The sequence below is a fragment of the Amblyomma mixtum genome, chromosome 10 (genome assembly GCF_055824585.1).
Source record: "Amblyomma mixtum isolate Tamu chromosome 10, ASM5582458v1, whole genome shotgun sequence".
Classification (NCBI taxonomy): Eukaryota; Metazoa; Arthropoda; class Arachnida; order Ixodida; family Ixodidae; genus Amblyomma; species Amblyomma mixtum.
In genome coordinates this window covers 145,023,787-145,042,631 of record NC_143021.1, presented here as the reverse complement: position 1 = coordinate 145,042,631, position 18,845 = coordinate 145,023,787, and the positions used below count along the sequence as shown (strand labels likewise).

Here is an 18,845-nt window from a genome sequence, read left to right as displayed (position 1 = left end):
CGCAAGATGCTTGGGGCGATTACTGCAGCGCACTTAAGCGATGTGCTTTGGGCTTTCCGCCCAGTGATCAAGGCTTCCGTATGGAAGCCGAAACGTCTTCTTCATATTAAACAACAACCTTTTGGTCGGCGTTCCTTCTATTGAATTCATGAATCTTCTTCCCGACCAGACGAGTTTTCGTCGAACGTTAGATTTCAAATTTGACGCAACGTTGATATGCTGTGTTGATATATTTTTTCTAACTTCAAAGTCGCTAAAATCAACAAGTGCCAAGCACTGGCTTTACCAGAACTTCCCCACCAATTTTGTTATCGCCCGCAAAGCTGCAAAGTCACTAAAATCAACAAGTGCCAAGCACTGGCTTTACCAGAACTTCCCCACCAATTTTGTTATCGCCCGCGAAGATACGAGGTAACCTAGTCCGCACTTGATCGCAACAAATGGAAAGCTTAGAATAGAGAGAAAGGGAGGGAGGTTTGCCGTGGGGGTGATGGTTGTCGTGTGGAACAGAGAACGAGGGAGAGAAGAGTGCAAAATCATGACTTTTCCAGTTCCAAAAGCGGCCGCCAGGTGCCTGGAGTGCAAGGCTGGTTGACGCTCCGCTCAACTGTAGGCTTTGTAATTTCAGCTTGCAAACCATTTATAAAATAAGCTTTCACTTCGTGTGTCGCTTCATGCTAAAAAAAATGAGGCAGTAAGACAGCAGTCGTAGCAGAACTGATTGTTTTCTTCGCACACTTGCCTGGCGACGACCTATCGCTATCGGAGAAGATAACTCCGCGATTCAAGATAGCGCGCTTTTGTATAGGGCGTGTGCTGCACTCTAGTTCCACAGTTCTGTGAGCAGTGAGCGTGTGTTGAATGATGCCGCTTGACAGCACGCAGTACACGCTGGTCGGGTTCTCCGCTCAACTGGACTGGAAGCCTTTGCTTTTCACCAGGCCCCTTCCGAAGCACAGGGTATGCAGTGGTTGCGGACTGGTGCCCAAGAAGACCGCGTGGCTTCCCTGCGTGCACGTCCTGTGCGAGCCTTGCTACGAGCAGTGCACCCAGGAAGGCTGCTCACACGTCTGTCCACTGGACGGCTACGAGTGCCCGGAGGAGGACATTGAATGGAAAAAATTCCCTGCTGATGAGCTGCTCAGGACGGAGGTAAGCGAGGACTAAAGAAAGTTTTATTAAGCGTAAAAAGTTGGGCTAGTTGGTTGCTAGTACTATTGTGAGACGTTCCAGCGGCTAAAAAGACAGGGACAAAGGAAGACGAGACAGGACGAACGCCGGTGTTCGTCCTTTCTCGTCATCCTTTGTCCCTGTCTTTTTAGCCGCTGGAATGTGTCACAAAGTTTCATGCCTCGTAGTGTTCAGCTTTTTGAATGACGATAGTTCCTCGGCGGAGTTCCTCGCCTGCACCCGGCGAGGAACTCCGCCGTCAACGTGCTCAGCGCATGACCCCGAGTAAACAGAATGCCTTGAGATGTCTCAGTTCGTTAGTAATGTCTTCAAAAGCGGACCTAGTGGAAGGACAACGTAGTTGTGTTTGCGAATCGATGCCGTCAGAGTAACTTTACTGAGAGTACTGTCGCGATCACAATATTGCGGGACGTCGGAAAGCGTGGCAGAACTGCGTTCTGCGCCACCTAACGGCGCACTCCCGCTCGTTCTTTCTTCTCGGGCATGTCTGAAGCCTCACTACTACCTTACGCGCGGCACATGAAGATCGGAACGAGCGCCAGGTGCCGCTGGCGCTGCGATGGGTGAAGCAGATAGTGGCCGCTTTCGCGGAGGATCGACGCTGGGGAAAGGGGAGGGGACTTGCTATGACGAGTAGTTTGTTTTAGTGCGCGAATTTGCCGAGTCATAACGGGAGATGGCCTTCGAATTTTTTTTATTCGTGTGCATGGTCTTCACAGGCGTAGTTCTGTTTCCAGCACGCACACGCTTAAGTGGGAACAAAACCCTGAATGCTAGAATAAACAACTGATGCTGGACGTGAAGAACGGTGGAATGCCAAGGCCTACGCGAAAAATACAGCTACAGTAAACAAAAAAGCAAGGAAATGTGTGATTAATTTTTGTGACCAGGAAGTGAAAATACCATCCTTGAAAGTGAATTGACACTCGGAAACAATTCTCTCAGATGTGTACGCGAGTCCAGCACTAAGCGACACTAATGCGCAGTTAACTTTACGTCGACGGCATTCATTGATTGCACTTAATATGGCGTCAACCGGAGTGGGCCATACACATTGAGGCCGAGTCCGTACGGAGAAGAGGCGTGTCAGAGACGGAGGCAGAATAGGGTGAATGGCGCAATTGGAGCGCCATGCAATATGTGCATGTTTCCTTGCTTTCGGCGAAATAAAAAAAAATGCACAAGTAGGGGGGGGGGGCGTGTTCTGCTAGCCCAGTCCAACTTTGCAAATGCCCAGTGAAATTCCCATCCACTGCAATTAGTACTAGAATGCGTCCTGGCATCGAACGGCACGGAGCTGCCACTAAGACATTATCAGCAGCGCTACCCATGAGCTTTTGCGCCGATATTTCTTTCCAACATTCGACAGAGTGACCTCAGCAGTTGTTCTAAGCCTGATGCCTTGTGATTGGCCGGGGATTGTTAGTGGAAGGTATATAAGCGGGTCCCTCTCATGCGTTTCTGCATCTGCGAAATGCCACCAAGTGAAAGGGGGTTTCTGCGCAAATGGTACAGGGGGTGGTGTTCACGGCAGGCGACACAAAACGGCGAGGAGAACGGCGGGCAGTGCAGAAGACGGCCAGTCCAACCCAAGCGATCTCGTGCAGCGCGGCGGCACTTCGTCTTTCATCGACGCTTCGTCGTCGTCGGCGCTCTGGCAGCGATCGGCCTAGGCGGTATCAGGCGCGGCCGTCGTGGTTCGCTAGATTCCGAAGCGGCACCTGGCGCCAGCGGCGATCTACGTGCTGCGCGCGTGCTAGGAGTGACAGTACAGAAATGCCTGAAATGGGGAGAAGGAGCGAGGCTGCACCGTTAGATGGCGCGGAACGCAGTGCTGCCACGCTTTCCGACGTCCCGCAATATTGTGATCGCGACAGTACCTACGCGCCTCGCCACTCTTAATAGCGGCGTAATATCGCTTCGTCCTTTGGGCAGGAGTATGGATTGGACGAATCTGTTGGTATCTCCTAAGAAATCACATGGATAGCTCCACAGTGCATTGAGGGTTCTTTTGTTCCTGCGTATTTATTTATTTTATTTATAGAATACTGCAGACCCTAAGATGGGTCCAAACAGGAGGGGCAAAAGTACATAAAAAAACGCGGCAGATTACATAGCACAAAACTATCATATGAGTAACAGATTATAGTAAAGAGCACGAAAAACAACAGCAATTATCAATAAGTAATTTTGTTAATGGCATCGATGCTGTTTACAACCTCAGGCGGGAGTTCATTCCATTTTGTTATTGTGTGAGGAAAAAATGAGTAATTATTCACACGCAAAGAATTCCAGTTCGCTTCGCAGCATTCAAGTAATAGTTTGTCACCGACTTTCCAAGAAAGAAAGCGACCTTGTGCATTAGGCGATCACCTTTTCTTCGGTCCTGTGCTCCTTTATCCAGATAGTCAAAAGCGCAGCATTCACATTCGTTTGCCCGCAATGCTAAGGGGCTTGAACTTTACCATTAGACAATTGCAAAAATTGGGAAAACGTTTGTGTGACTTTGTAAGAGGCGTATCTGCTAGGTCTGCACTGCCATCGTGAGTGGGTAAAGTGCACGATATGAAGTAATACTTTTCCATGCCTTTGCCCCCATCTTACCGAGGGAAAGCACAGTGCTGTTAGTGTCCTGTGCGTGAAAGCATGCTTAAATGGCTTAAGGGGAGCTCGCTATCGTTATCAACGCGTCGTTTTGTTTACTGAATTGCAAGCCATCTTCCACCAACTATCTCGATTTTCAGTGTCTCCTGCAAGAGCTTCGCCACAGCCCATGGGCCGTTGGCGACACTGTGCAGAGCGTCTGCAACGGCTCTTAATTTTTCGTCGAGCCTAATTGCAAACCTATGTACGCGTAATTTGTTGGTGGTAAAACGGCAAACAGGTATCAATCTGACGTTTGAGTACCGGTTGAGCAAAACAATAGTTGCCAGTTCTACGAATGTTATTTGCTATCTTTGTTTCAGCTTGCTCAGAACCTGGCAGAAAAAAATCCACACAAGTTGACCGAAGAAGCCAACTGCAAATAAAATGTCCCGGTTTCAAAAAAAAAACTTCTGTGTTACCGTTTCCGCTTATCACAGCCATCAAAGGATAAAAGAAAATTTCGCTGTAGTCGTTGACATTTACACGAACGGCCAGTTTCAGTTCGTAAAGCAAAGAATTGTGCAAAGGAAAGACCGCGACGATGTCGTTTTCTTCATATTTCAATCGCTCTTTACATGCTGTGTATTTTATATTTGCAGGTGAAATGCTGGAATGAAAGCAATGGCTGTCAGTGCGTGATGGCTGTTTCGGCAATTGTTGAGCATTTCCATCGAGAATGTCGGCACCACTCCGTCTGCTGTCCCAAGTGCTCCGACATCGTACTTCGCTGCGAAGCGATCACACACCTTAGATCGGACTTCTGCAATCCGGTGAAGTCACCTAGACCCGATAGTGATGGAAATATGTCGACAGACGGCAATGAGAACGCTGTTCTGCCTTCTTTCACGCGAACGTTTGAAGAACAAGCAGGAGAGGTGAAGGAAATTCTGGGGCTAATGACAGGAGATATGAGAACACTCTCCGATCGGCTGATGGAAGTATCTCACGGAGTAAACAGTTTGAAGGAGGCCCTGACAAAGGAACTGGTAGCTGGAGCAAAAGAGCATAATGACAATTTGAGAGATATCATGCGAGAAACCAGCGAGTCTAAACAGAAACTCGAACTTCTCTGTGGAAGAATTGATGCACTTGATATTTCAGAAAGGTTCAGCAGATTAGAAAAAGCACACAAAGACAGCTTGGCTACGATGACTCGCTTAACCCAAGACAGCTTGTCACAAACTGCTAATGCCATCGAAGAATTCAAAGCTGCAGAGAATGAAAAGGGGGAGAAGGCACTGGACTACATGAAGGAGCTTTTGCAAAATGCTAAACTAGGCGTGGCGCTGTGCGTGTTTTTTGTGAAAAATGTTAAATCACTCCTTGAGACTGCGGTGACGAAAGGCTCTACTACCTACGAGAGCGAGAAGGTATACCTGCGGGGCTACTGCTTGTCACCCGGGGTCGTGTTCATAAGAGACGGTGAATCCGTGACACTACATGTACGGATCATCCTGCACAAGGGTGATATGGACGACATTGTAGAGTGGCCGTTCGAGCACAAGATAAGACTGAGCTTCATGCATCCCAAAAAAGGGGCTGATCTTGTATCTGAGGTCAAACCTACTCGTTCCCTTGAATACTACAAAAGACCAACAGCGTCAAATAAACCACGTGTTTTCCTTGTTCCATCACGTAGCCTAAAAAGTCTTATAGAAGACGGTTACATGGAAGACGACCAGTTTCGCGTAAAATATGAGTTGCTTCCATAAATCTCGCTTACAAGAAAGCAGGTTTTATATGGATGGCCTGTTCGTAGCAGCACCATGTGGTTGTTTTGTGGGTGATAGGAGCGGTATTTTTAAAGGTTTCTGATCGTAACTTGCGTTCACTTAACATTTCGGGTCAGTCATTTGCACCTTGATCTTCAACACAAATCTTTCCACCTGTATGTTTATTAAAATAAGTATTGTAATCCGACAGGGATCACAATACTTGTTAATAAATTTTGTTTTGCCAGAAATGTTCTAGGCTTTCTTGTCGTTCAGGTCTCTGCAAGTTTCTTGCCAGACCGATGGCCTTCAGCCCAACCAAATAAAGATGGCGAATACACTGAATTCTGAGCTTCAGCTCTCGCCTCAGTCCATGTAGAGCTCGCAAGTAGACTGCACACAGCCAACACCCCCCAGGCGTTGCCATAGTCCCGGGTAACTTAAGCGCTATGGCAACACGTTTGAAACTCGTGGATTAACGACAAACGCAAAGTAGGAAAAAAAACAGAGGCTATATGCACAAGAAAAACTTATCTACAGGGCTAGAATACACGTTGCCAAAGTCTCGCATGTCGCTCGCGCACTCGCACAGTGAAGCACTGCAGTCACACTGTTGCTCCTTGTCGCTTTCCCGCCCCACTGCTGCTTTCCTCATTTCTCGCGGCGCCTCTGAAAGTCGGTCGCTTCAAAGCGCTGAAAACACACAAATGTATAAAAATAAATACACACAGCACACGTGCAGGAGCTCTTTCTAAGAAACGCCAGAGGGTTCTAGGAGCCGCGGTTCGGCTGTCGAACGAGATCGAATCCCCCGGGGGTGAGGTAGGGGGGGGGGGGGGGGGGTCGAGAAAAACGCGCCGACCGACTTGCGAACAAAAGACACAACCGCCACTCTGGTCGTAAAGGCCATGTCGTTGTTGCCGTGTACGAAACAAGCTGGCATATATACTCTGGGCAGCTCCAAAGCATTATCAAATGTTGCTGTGAATCCAAAACAAAGTTGGTGCTTTTGTACTGCATAGAAGTCAATACATGACATTCCCATTAATATAAACATAATGATATGTGGGAGCCAGTAAACTGGATTGCAGGTAGAGGAAATGCGAGCACCAATTTGGAGGGTTTACATCCAACGGCTCCTGGCTTAGGCAGAGAAAGAATACTTCGTATAGTCAGGGAAACCGGATACGATGGCCATATTATCTGGTTATGTCAAACAAACGCTTACATCTGAAGCAGAATTTTTAGAATCGGATTTCCAGATGTGGCACAAAAAATTGAAATTAAAATAATCCTTTTAAGTATGTGACAGACATACATGCACATGTTCTCTGGTACAACTTTAAGGCAACGTTTAAGGCTTATTTTTACTCATCAGTAAAATGTACAATGTCGGAAAGTAAATGTCGGAATGTAAAGCTAGCAACCAAATGTGAGCATTACTATTACTACCTGTTAATTGATGTTTATACCACTTATCTGTACAATTTTGGAGTGTGCTATTAGTTGCTGACTATCAACATCTTCAGGAAAATATACCTATTTCACTGCCAGTCTGGTTTTCAAAGGAAAAAAATTAACTGAGGCATATAGGCATCAGAAATTTGGAAAAGACCAATTTGAAGTCAGGCGGAAGATTGCTGAACAAAAACAAAAAAGCAATGGTAGCTTTTGTCTTTACTGGCATCTCTTTGCTACAACTTGAAGTTGACGGCTTTTGTGTTTAAAATGAACCAACAGCTTTGTTAACACTATCCTGAACATACAAAACTTACATGCATAAGCATACACTTCCAGCATTCTCACTGAACCACATTAGGAAGTCAATGTGTTACTTAGCTCAAGAGATAAGAGAGAAGCACCAATGAAAGTCTGACACGGATAGGCACAGTATTGCATGCTTAGCTTTTCAGTGCACGAGTTTAAGTGATTACACCTAGCTTTTGCACAGTGTGCAAGTCAGCCTAAATACAACTGTATACCGTCCGACAAAACTATTGTGTAAATTTGCCTCGATATTGCTCGAAATCATTGCCAGGGCTCGGCGACTCACATCCTGGCATCGGTTGCTCATTGCACAAAATCAATTAAGCTGCTTAAAAATAAAAGAACAGAGTCGCGTGCTTACATTATAACCCGACAGACGCCTACCTGCAACCCACAATGCTAGGTATGACTTTTTAAACTGAGTACATCGCAGAAGAAAATAAAAATGCAACGCTCATGTTTCAGGCATGCAGGGCGGGCAAGAACAAAACTAGGCGCCGGTGCAAAGCGGGGAATCTGCTAATTCAAGTAACAACAGCCATTTCATTCAATCTAATAAGGGAATGGGTTCAAATTAAATGTGGTCTCTGCCTCGGCAGGTCAACGGTTCCATTGACACTACAGGACTCTCAGAAACGGGACAACGTCGACATTGCAGAGCCAACCACTATGCAACAGTGCTTAGCACATATCAAATAACTCAAGTAAGCCTTGTTATTGTAGCTTTGGAATGTGTGCAGCAACGGTGCTGTCGTGACCACACAAATGTGAACGGATAAGTGTGCCAGGAAACCTAGCTGATCACTGGAGAAGGTGCAAACATGAATCTATGTGTAAGCAAATAAATGTTTGCACATGTAAACTGCAAAGAGGATTAAGGAAATCTTGGAAGCGTTGTACACTGCCGAAACACAGCTGATTGCGCCCACCATCGCTGTCACTTAGCAGGCAAGTGATCATGTCTGTAGCAAGCAGTCACAGGAAAATGAAGGTAGCAGGTAGACGTGTACATGTGCATCGACGACATCTCCTTCTGAAGGCTTCGAGAACGTCTTGTTAAACAAAGTGGTTTAGATGACCAATGCACCGCTGCTGAACAACCGCTTAACACCAATAAAGAAGAGTTCGCGAGCAGCTCTGCAACAATAGCATTGTGAACACATCATCCGAGTTTCGTACCGCTGATCTCCCGATCGAAAGGCACCGTGAGCAAAATCAAGAACAAACACTGATCTTGGCCATGAGGCGCTTCAAGATCACTGCATTTTTCTGATACAGTGGAAACCAAGATCCCACTTCAATTTCATATTGCCAAGCATTTGCCATAATTTACCTAAAGGGGCCCCGAGACACATTTTCAGTGCTTTGTTTTGACTCTTGGTTGCATAGTGATGCTATCATAGTGATGCTATCAGCATCGGTCGTACAGCGTAATTTTCAGTTTTTGATATTTTAATTAGCTCGCACAAACAAATTCATGGCGCTGACGTTGTCACCACACAGTGGCGGTTTTTAGTAGTGGATATGACATCGCCGGGACAGAGCCTGATGATAGGACAAACAGTAAATATACTGAAAACTGTCTTCAGTAAATGAAGAAACGCTTTGTCACGTTTTTGGGTTGCATATTCGATCAAAAAAACCGCGGCCCGCGGGTTCCCCCGTGACTGCAGTGGAAAACGAGAGTCTTCATGAGAGTGCGTGCCTTTCCGCGTCATACTCTCTGTGTACTGGGTACAAGATTCAGCTTTGTCCCGCTCCTTGACTTTTCGCCTCCCGAGCAGCGCTCTCTTGTATCTCGGTTTCCTCCCTTGATACTCCTTCCCGCGCGAATTCGTGTACGATCTCTTTTTGTAGTCTATCTCACTGCCCAGATCCATGTCCCTCGGCACACTTATTTGCTTCGCTTTGCGCGATGGCGATGCCTCGATCATTTCTTTTGCTACGATTCTGAACTTAGTTTCAGGGCTAACAACGTGACTGACGTTACTGCTGTCCATGTGCCGGTGTAGCTGATGCTTCCGATGGCCACTACTCCTTTTCGTGCGCTTGCCCTTTCTTTCTATTCGGCGGCATCATTCCTTTTTTTTGCCTGCCTTCTATCTTTCGGTGGCAATTCACTTTCCTGAACTGGCGGCTCCTTTCCTCCCGGTTGGAGCTTTCTTTCTTGTGTTTTCCTTTCATTTTCTTCTGTGGAAACACATGCTCCTTCCGTTGCCTAGACCGCCTAGGTTCCTGTTCTCTGATGATATTATTCTTATTGTCAGCCAATTCACCTGAGCTACCTGGCTCACGCCTGTCTTTGGCGCTTTTACTAAATTCCTCAAACCAGCACTCTTCCTCCTCAGCATCTCTGAGCGCACATTCGTCCTCGTCTTTCTCGGATGGAATGACATCTACAGCCCCCATGTCGTCTGGAAGGTCCTGAAGTCCACTGCCGTCCAGCACTATAGCTTCTTCTGGCGCCGACGAACCAGCGTTCTCTCCTGACATGAGTGCTGGCAAGCAGCCCTCGTCATGCTCCTGACGCGTTTCAGCCAATTGCGGATGAAGATCGGCCTTGCACTCAGTTGCGGTGCTCCCGCTACTGCCGCTGCTTTCTGGAATATGACTAAGCTCACAGCGATGCGCAAGCACGAGAGTCGTTTCGCATCACTCGCCGCAAACACTAACTCACAATTTAGCGTCCACAAACTCTATATGCGTCCGCTTCTGTTGGTCGAAAGTGTCAGGTTTCTTTATTTCTGTTGAATGCGATGCACAGCACGGTGTGTCATCCTCTTTGACTTCGCTAGCATTGGCACTGGCCTTTTCATCGATGTCCAGCCGAACATCCTCTCTGCCATGCTCTGCAACTCCTCCTGCTTTTGACACGCTAAGAGATGCACTTTCCTTCAACTCCGCTCCAATCTCAATGGGCGAGACCTCTGTAACTGCATCGTCCAATGTTGTGGCTACCTTATCCGAAGGTAGAGAGGTTTCCCCAGTTGGCGAATGCGGGGCATATTCCACTGTTAAACCAGCAGTTACATCTGCCAAGTACGAACTACCTTCCTCTGTGCCGCACTGGCAGGGCTGCTCCACAGCTAGATACTCTACCTCTCTCTCGCGATCGTCCGAACATTCCGCATTTTCCAGCCATTCTAGAATGACGGCTTTAAATAGGTAGACAAAATCGAAAAACGATTTGGTGCTATTTTACTCGCGCTGGTACCTTTGGCGAAGGTCCGCCGGTGACAAGCTATATCGCTTCACTAAAAAGCTTTTCAGCTCATCGTAGTCCGCCAAGCCGCCGTCCAACAGGCGCTTGACAGCGTCATACGCTTCGCTGGAAAGAAGGGCTACCTACGCCTGTGCCCAACGATCCCGCTCTATGTGACTTTCCAGACAGGTGCTCTCGAACTCCGCCAAACGCTTCACCAAACCCTCAACGATCACGAAGGGCCGCGGCCAGTCTCTCGGCTAGCGACCGTTGCTCGCATGCAGAACGGATAATATTTTATCTCTCCCGAAACTCATCCGATGCGCTTCAAGCTCCAGGTCCATCAGTTTCCTAACGCGAGCACGCCGTTTTATCTTAAGCTGTTTCCGTTTTTCTGCCCCTTCGCACCAACAGCTTTCTTTGGCCTCGCGCCCAAGGCGTTATTTTATCTCTTCCCAGGCCTCATTGGCTTCCTCAGCCGTTACCTTCTCTGCTCGCATGACCTCAAGAATCGCATGCTTTCGTTTCAGGGGCCCAAAGCAATGCCCAACTTTTCACAAATCTCGATGAATTCATTAAGTTTGAAGTTCTCCATCGCGCACACTAGCCTCTTGCAGTTTGCCCTTTTCTTAGAATTCCCTTGCCGTTCACTACTATAGAGCTACTGCTATGACACGCGCAATCATTTTTTTTACAACAAAGCCTCGTTCACTCTCTCAGCACCAGCTTTGGTTTCAAAACACTCCTACTAGGCTCGAAACAACAAAGCTCTCTCCAGTGCTAGACACAGGCTAGTCAAGACTACAATCACGTGTGCTAGAGCAGTCCGGCGAATTGAGGGGAAAATATCAGGCACTCACCACGCCGAGGTAGCTGAGGTCGGTGGATCCCGCAGCTGCCATCCACTGTTACGACGGGGCATCCCAACCGGTCCCCGCTGTTGGGACTGGAGCATCTCTGCCTGCTGCTACTATTGCGCAGAGCTGAAGTCGAGGCGGCGGTGAGCCATCGAAACATTTATGTACAGTACGTACAAGGGCTTTACATAATCGCACAGGGGCCGAGAGCACAACGGGCTAGCACAAAGGAGTAGGGCGATGCCCCGGGAGAGCGTCTCGCTGGCGTCATGTCACGTCTGCTACCCGTCTCCTGCTCCGGCTCAGCGCGGCTTTGTTTTTATAGTTTCCGGTGACGGTTGCTGCAGTCAGCCGTTTGAACCATCCAATCAGGTCACGCCACTCGCCACCGTTAGAAATGAAATGGACCAAAGGACGAGAGGAGCTCGGGCGTTGAAAGTTTGAAGCCTGGAAAGGGCGATAGGCGAAACGTTGGTCGAGTCTCGAGTCGACGCTAGCGAGGGGAGGGGGAAGGGACTGCGCCGGGCGAGCCGAGATGAATCATGCTGCAAGCCGCGACATGTCCGAGAGTCCGGACTCTCTTTGCGCAATAGCGGGCGCACGGCGCTGGTTTCCTCTAGTTTCCACGGAGGCCAGCCGAATTAGAGCACTGCACGGGCTTCAGTCTGAGGGCCCAAAACCCGAGGCCCGAGCCCGGCCCAGGCCAGTGGCTTCAAGCCAGGGCCCGGCCCGGGCCCACTAAATTATCGCTCTAGCGAGCTCGGTCTCTGCAGCTCCGAGTGAAGCCCAGCACGGGCCCGGCCCGTTTCACAGTAACGCTAGAGGTATACTGCTCACTCTGAGCAGTATACCTCTGCTCACTCTTAGTATTTATTTATTTATTTATTTATTTATTTATTTATTTATTTATTTGTGATACCCTCAAGGTACAAAGTACATTTCAGAGGGGAAGGACATTTGTTAACAAGAAAAATAAACAAAGCACAATTCATACAAAACTATAGAACAACTGAGGCAAGATAAAATGAAGTGAGCAAAATTAACTCGGAACAGATTAATAAAATAGTTTAAGAACAATACTAGTAGGTGGAGAACACAACACTACAATAAAATACAAAAGCGATCATTACGTAATCAGAGTGGTAAGTATTCTTCTAAATTGCGTTGAATCAGTGATGCTAGTTAATACTCCTACTACACCGATAGTGAACTGGCCGACAAAGATTCTGAGATCGCAGTTTGGCTTGCAGAAAGTGGGTTCCTTTTAACCCAGAAGGAACTTATTAAGAGTAGTGCTCGCCGGGCCCTTCTTTTGGACAGTGATCTCGTGTAGGTGCGCAAAGATAAACTCGAAGTTTCGAGAGCCAAATAAAAAGGGCTGCATACTACTTTGCGTTTCCCCGTGATTTTAATCAGTTATATTTTGCCGACTACGAAGTATAAATATTGAAACGTCTTCGCAAGCATTGCTATGAGATTTCTTAGTGAACGATATCTCATATGTTCTACTCATAGCCAAACTGGTCGCCTTTCAGCAGAAACGAAAAGCAAAAGGGCTTGAGTATTTCATGGTGTGTGTTTGAAGACTATAAGCGCCCTAAACTAATATGTTCTTCCCAAATGCATTCTAATAGTGTACAGGCATGTTTTGGGATGACGAACGATCAATGGCCAATTAAGACCTGTTGATTTTTACTCTTACTGGTGAAGCAGAAAATAACGCACGAACAACATGATAACTTACATGGCAAAACACTTGTCATGAGAACTAGGCTGAAGAAGCGAGGAGGGATGGATGTGGTTATTATCGTGTCTCTACATAAGCAAAAAAAAAGTCATGTGTTACGAAGACAGCTTTTAGAATTCACATCAGCGCTGACTCACTAGACAAGAAGCCCCTTTTCAAACGAGCAAAGGTGGAGGGTTGTCACGTTAGTAATACAATAAAACATTGCTTAACTCATCGACTGTTTGCAATAATTCTTAATAAAAGCGCATATATGCATACTGATATCGAATCACTTGATACAATCAAGAATACAATTATGACATCCTTATCCTTTATAATATCGTTTCCGAAACAGCAGCTTTTTAGTACGTTATTATCCCAAAGCAACTCTAAGTGAAATTAACGTGAATTCTAAAATGCTATAACATGTGTGGCTCACAATCATATGACCATCAAAGCCTGGCTTTGAATAATTGGATAGCTTTTACAGTTAAATACAAATGAAAACTATAGACTTGATGTAGAGCCTGCGTACACAAAAGAAACAGAAATAAAAGTAATGGAAGCTTCACATTTCGCGTAAACAAAACTAGGTTAACACAGCAGATTACCTACATATTCTTGTGCAGAAAGAGCAAGTTGTCAACAGTTGCCGGCTGCAAGCCCGTTCGTCGCTCCTGAATTATAAAGCCCGCGGCACTAAAGTTTCTTTCGCTGCTTGCGCTCGTTGCTGGAACAGACAGAACTTTTCGTGCAAAAAGAGAAAGACGAGGAAGTTGGCACTGCTGACTTTTCCCCCACTGCAGAAAGTCTTCAGTGCCATCACATGAATCAGCGGTGTTACAGTATAGTTCATCACCAGCTACTTGTTGTTCAGTGACATCACGCCAGCCCATGAATTCATCGCAAACCCTGCTGCGTTTGCATGGATTCTCCCTGACAAGTTCATTGTCGCTTTTTTCCTCCGCAGGAAGAGATGGACGCAGCTCAAGCAACATTTTACGGACTGTGTCATAAGTAGTTTTAACACTTCTTCTTGGGCGAGTTGGTGCATACTTGATTTGAAGAAAATAGCGCCAGAGCATGCAAACCACGAAAAGACAAGGACGAGACACAAAGCGCTAACTTGAAAATTCTTTTCACATGTCCCCACGAAGGTTTGACAGGGCCGAAGAGAGCACTTACTTCTTGGGGCACGAGTCCCTTGCGGAAGCAGAAAGCGTACCTTCTTGCTCGGCATGTTGCATCCACGATTTATGAAGTTCATCCACTTGCATCTTAGCGTCACGAAATTCCAGAGTTCTAGATTTCAGCTGAGATGGCGGACCTGTCTGTGGGAGCTGCCGAGAGATGTCTTTTTGCTTTCGTGAGGTGGGTACCAGAGGCAAAGTCACTATTTTTTCTCGCTCCAATTTGTCGCTGGCCTCCTTGAACGGTTCCGAGAACTCGATGATTTCTTTCAGCGCTGCAGTTCTCATGCCCTTCATCAGTTGGTCGCCTCTCTCGTCAAAAAGTTTTTCAATGGCGTCGCACTGTATCGAAGCCCACTTTATCATCGCAAGCTTCGAGTTCCATCTAGTGCTTATTTCCTGGCACGCTCCGTGGGGCATCCGGCTAGCAAGCCCGCTTTAAGAAATTTCACAACAGCCTTTATACTCTCAGCAGATGTTCACGCGAGTCGGGAAGCTATCTGGTGATAAAGTATTCATCACAAGTGTTCCGGAGAATAGTATTTAGTGCATAGGCACTGCAGTTCAACCTCACGTAGGGCTTTAATGATGTTCGCCTCTTAATCATCAACAAATACTACACATGCCTTCGTCGATTCCCAACCTCGCACACTGCGCACAATTTCTTTGCGGACGTTATCACCCGTTTTCTTCTCTGGAGGGAAATCGCTGGTGAATAGCACTAGGTTCTTCAATTCCCATCTGTCGCTGATGAAATTAACACTTCCAGTAATGCAGGCCACCTTCCTGTAGTAGTCGACCCCCATATCAAAGTCCATAGAACAACGACCTTCTTTCATTGGTGATTGACCCGCAGGGATTATCGCCTCTCGAACTGTGAGTACGAGCTTGGCCGATATACTTCCATACCGCGTCCCAATACAGATTAACTCATCGGCGGCTTTCAACAAACCGCCATCGCATACAATATCGAAGGGCCTCAAATCTTTTGCGCACCACCCAACACACGCTTTCGTTAGGCTTTCCATGATATTCGCCGCTGTACCTGGCTTCTTTTCGCTAAAAAAAACTGGTGATGGCCGAGTAGCTCTTTTGCATTTATGGCGGATCAAGTGCGATATTCCAGTGTTCCCACCATCGAATGCGAAAAAACTTTTGCATTCTTTGCATTGGCCATGCCTCACTGATGGCAGACTGCTGGCGTCAACAACTTGGAGAAATCTTTTCCATACATCGCTCTTCATGACTTCTTTATAAATGATTTTGAGCTCTCTTGAAGCAAGGGCCTCCTTTAGCTTGACTACACTCATTGTAGCAGAGTTTGTAACACACAACACGTACCACAAGATTCTACGTGAATCCAAGGTATGAGAAAGTACTATTCACCAGAAATTACCCATCACATATTCACCGCTATTTCAGCTCTTCGGCTTCAATATGACCAAGCTGGATTATTTTGCGGGTGAGCAACGCCAAAGACGAGGTTTGGGTACCGCGAGATGGATCCTCTAGCCAAGTTGTTCCCCATAGTTACGTTTCGCCTTCGTCGTGAGGGAAAATCGGCGCGGTTGCAGCGGAATGCCGACGAGTCACGAAAGGCACAAGGGGTCAACGTCTGGATTAGCCACCAAAGCGGCGTCAGTAATCCACCCCGCAACTAGCCAGCGCAGCTCTGCAGTGCACTCTCTTCTACAGAAAGAAGTTAGCTGCCAAGGCCGGCAGTACTAGACGTTTCCGAGGGACCAGGGGGCCAGCTGAGTCCAGTCATAAAGTTTGACAGCAGCATCCGTCTTCCAGGAAGAAGTTAACAGCAAGCGTTTCCCTTACACCACATGGACTTTTACGTAGCCTCGACCCTGCACGTGCGACCACATGAAGCGCGGGAAAGCCGCTCGTGGACATTCCAGCGTCTGCGCGACGTAGGTGGCATCCTTCTCTCCCTCGCGACACGTGACGGGGGCGTGTTCCCTAAGGGGAGAGTGTGTGATGGGTGTCACAGTGAAGTTTTCAGGACACTCCTTCCTCGGCAGGCCCGGCCCCCATCTAGGGAGTTCAGGGAAAGGAAAGGCTATAAAACTCGGCAGCGAGTACAGCCGAGTAGCTCCTCGTCATTGAGCTCATCGTCATCAAGCTCCTTGTCGTCGAGACTCTTTTGCTGAGACATACTCTCAGCTGCTCTTTGTACATAATGTAATTTACCTGTGTAAAGTTCCTATCCTTTTATTCCCCGTAACCTCGTCTCCGACCTCCCTCGTCCCCTCTACGGGCCGACCATGCTACCTGAGCCGCAACACCATTCACACCCCGGCCAGGGCTGCCGTCCTTCAAGCTGCGTCATTCCGCCAAATAGTCCGGCCACAACATGTTGCGCCCGGCCGCCTACAGCGTTGTTCGCCCCCATGCTCTTCTTCTTCTTCTCCTCAGTAAACACGGCACATACCCACACGCGGGGGGATTGGCCAAGGTACGGTGGTTTCTTCTCCTCAGTAAACATGGCACACACTCTTAGAACTAAAGGAGTGCAGAGGAGTGCCCAGAACACACTTTGAAGGAGTATTCGCTTGTCCCATATTCCACTCCTTTTTCCAGAATAAAATTACTCCCTCTGGACAAAGAGTGATCCAACACCTACTCAAGGAGTACTGTACTACTCCTGCAATAGAGTACAGGCACTCCTCCGAGGGAGTAAAGCTACCACATTGAAACAGCATCCTACTACTCTTTCAGGTAGAGTTCCAGGACTCCGTTTGTTAGAGTGACTATACTCCTTCAAGGAGTATCAGCCCAGATCTTATATTACTCCTTCCAAAGGAGTTTCACGTGTTTTCAATGTATCGTACTAATTTTCTTATTTCACATATTCTTCAGAGCAAGTTGGTCATATGTTTTGCAGGATCCACCTGCGCTACATCTACAAAAGAGTAATGAGCAAAAGGGATTATAATCTTTGAGTAGAATAATTTTTGCTCATACAACTACTTTATGGCTACACTACAGTTTGCAAATTAGTATGGTGCTCTGTCTGCGTTGGGAATAACAATGGTTCAAGAAATAATGACACAAATGTACAACACTGATAACTTATTTCTCAAGTCATTGCTGTGGCTGCCCAAAACACGCTCGGGAGGCGCTCGCTAGGATCAAGCCCCATTAGTGTCTCAAGCAGCAGACAAGCCCGCTTTGTTTTTGGGGTGTACTTGACATTAAATGCCAAGAACACTGCCAAAAGCAAAGTAAACCCATCTACCAAATCCACCGCAGTGAGCTGTAAGCGCTCAAAAGAAACTAAGATGCTGGATGATGCCGTAGCTTGCTCGGCTGAGTGAAGGAGCTTTGGCTATGAGTGCATTTCACCGGGTGCCTGCAAATATGAATGAAAATAATGCAAGTAAGAGTCAATTCCAATGCCCTTTTCATACTATCCTGCATATAAACCCATGAAAAAAAAGAAAGAATACAACTAGAATGTACTGATTGTGTGTGTCATGTCGCCACTAGTGTGTACCTATATTGTGACCAAGTGCAGACACCTTTCATTGCAAACCTTCATTCAGAGCTACAATTTTATGAAGCCCAATACAATTATCACTATGCTAGTCCTTTCAAAAGCTGTGTGCATGTAAAACAAGCACATATTTACCAAATGAAAATTTTAACATGAGCAAGCTCTTCTGCAAGTATCATGATCAGCCTGACTACGCCCACTGCAAGGCAAAGGCCTCTCCCATGTTCTCCAATTAACCCTGTCCTTCGCCAGCTATGTCCACCGTGTTCCTGCAAACCTTCGCCCATGGAACATTTTGCTGCTTCCTGCTACGCCTGCCTTCTCTTGGAATCCACTCCGTTACCCTTAAGGACCAGCGATTATCTTGCCTTCGTCTTACATGCCCTGCCCAAGCACCCTTCTTTCTCCTGATTTCGACTAGGATGTCTTCAACCCGCGTTTGTTCCCTCACCCACTCCGCCCGCTTCCGATCTCTTAACGTTACGCCTATCATTTCTATTTCCATAGCTCGTTGCGTTGTCCTTAACTTAAGCTGAACCCTCTTCGTTAGCCTCCACGTTTCTGCCCCATAGGTGAATACCGGTAGGATACAGCTGTTGTATACTTTTCTCTTGAGGGGTATTGAAAAACTGCCATTCATGATCTGAGAGAACCTGCCATATGCACTCCACCCCATTCATATTCCTCTAGTTATTACTCTTCATGATCCGGATCAGCGGTCACTACCTGCTCTAAGTAAATGTATTCCCTTATCACTTCCAGTCATTTCTAAAACCACACCTATTGTGCTTGACGGTTCTTGTCACATAATACATTGTGCAGTTTAAAATATAGGGTAACCTTGAATCGGGAAAACACTTAAACCAATGACAGTTTTCTTGCTGAAGAGAAATGGCTGTTGCAATTCCTGTTTCTCAGATACCATTAACTGAATTTCATGCTCTAAAATAGTGAAGGAAAAATTCAAAATTTTTCATCTCAAAGAGGCAGACAACAAATTTCAGTTTGGTTTGGGTTGGTTTATGGGGTTTAACGTCCCAAAGCGA

General features: G+C 46.9%; 1 protein-coding gene across 1 annotated transcript; it reads left to right on the top strand.

Moving 5' to 3' along the window:
* The first annotated feature begins 781 nt into the window (after window positions 1-781).
* On the top strand, window positions 782-5,658 carry LOC149327195 (TNF receptor-associated factor 6-like). Its single transcript, XM_089563352.1, has 2 exons — window positions 782-1,152; window positions 4,437-5,658. The coding sequence occupies exons 1-2, from the start codon at window positions 862-864 to the stop codon at window positions 5,547-5,549; spliced, it is 1,404 nt and encodes a 467-aa protein (XP_089419478.1). The 5' UTR covers window positions 782-861; the 3' UTR covers window positions 5,550-5,658.
* The last annotated feature ends 13,187 nt before the right edge of the window (window positions 5,659-18,845 follow it).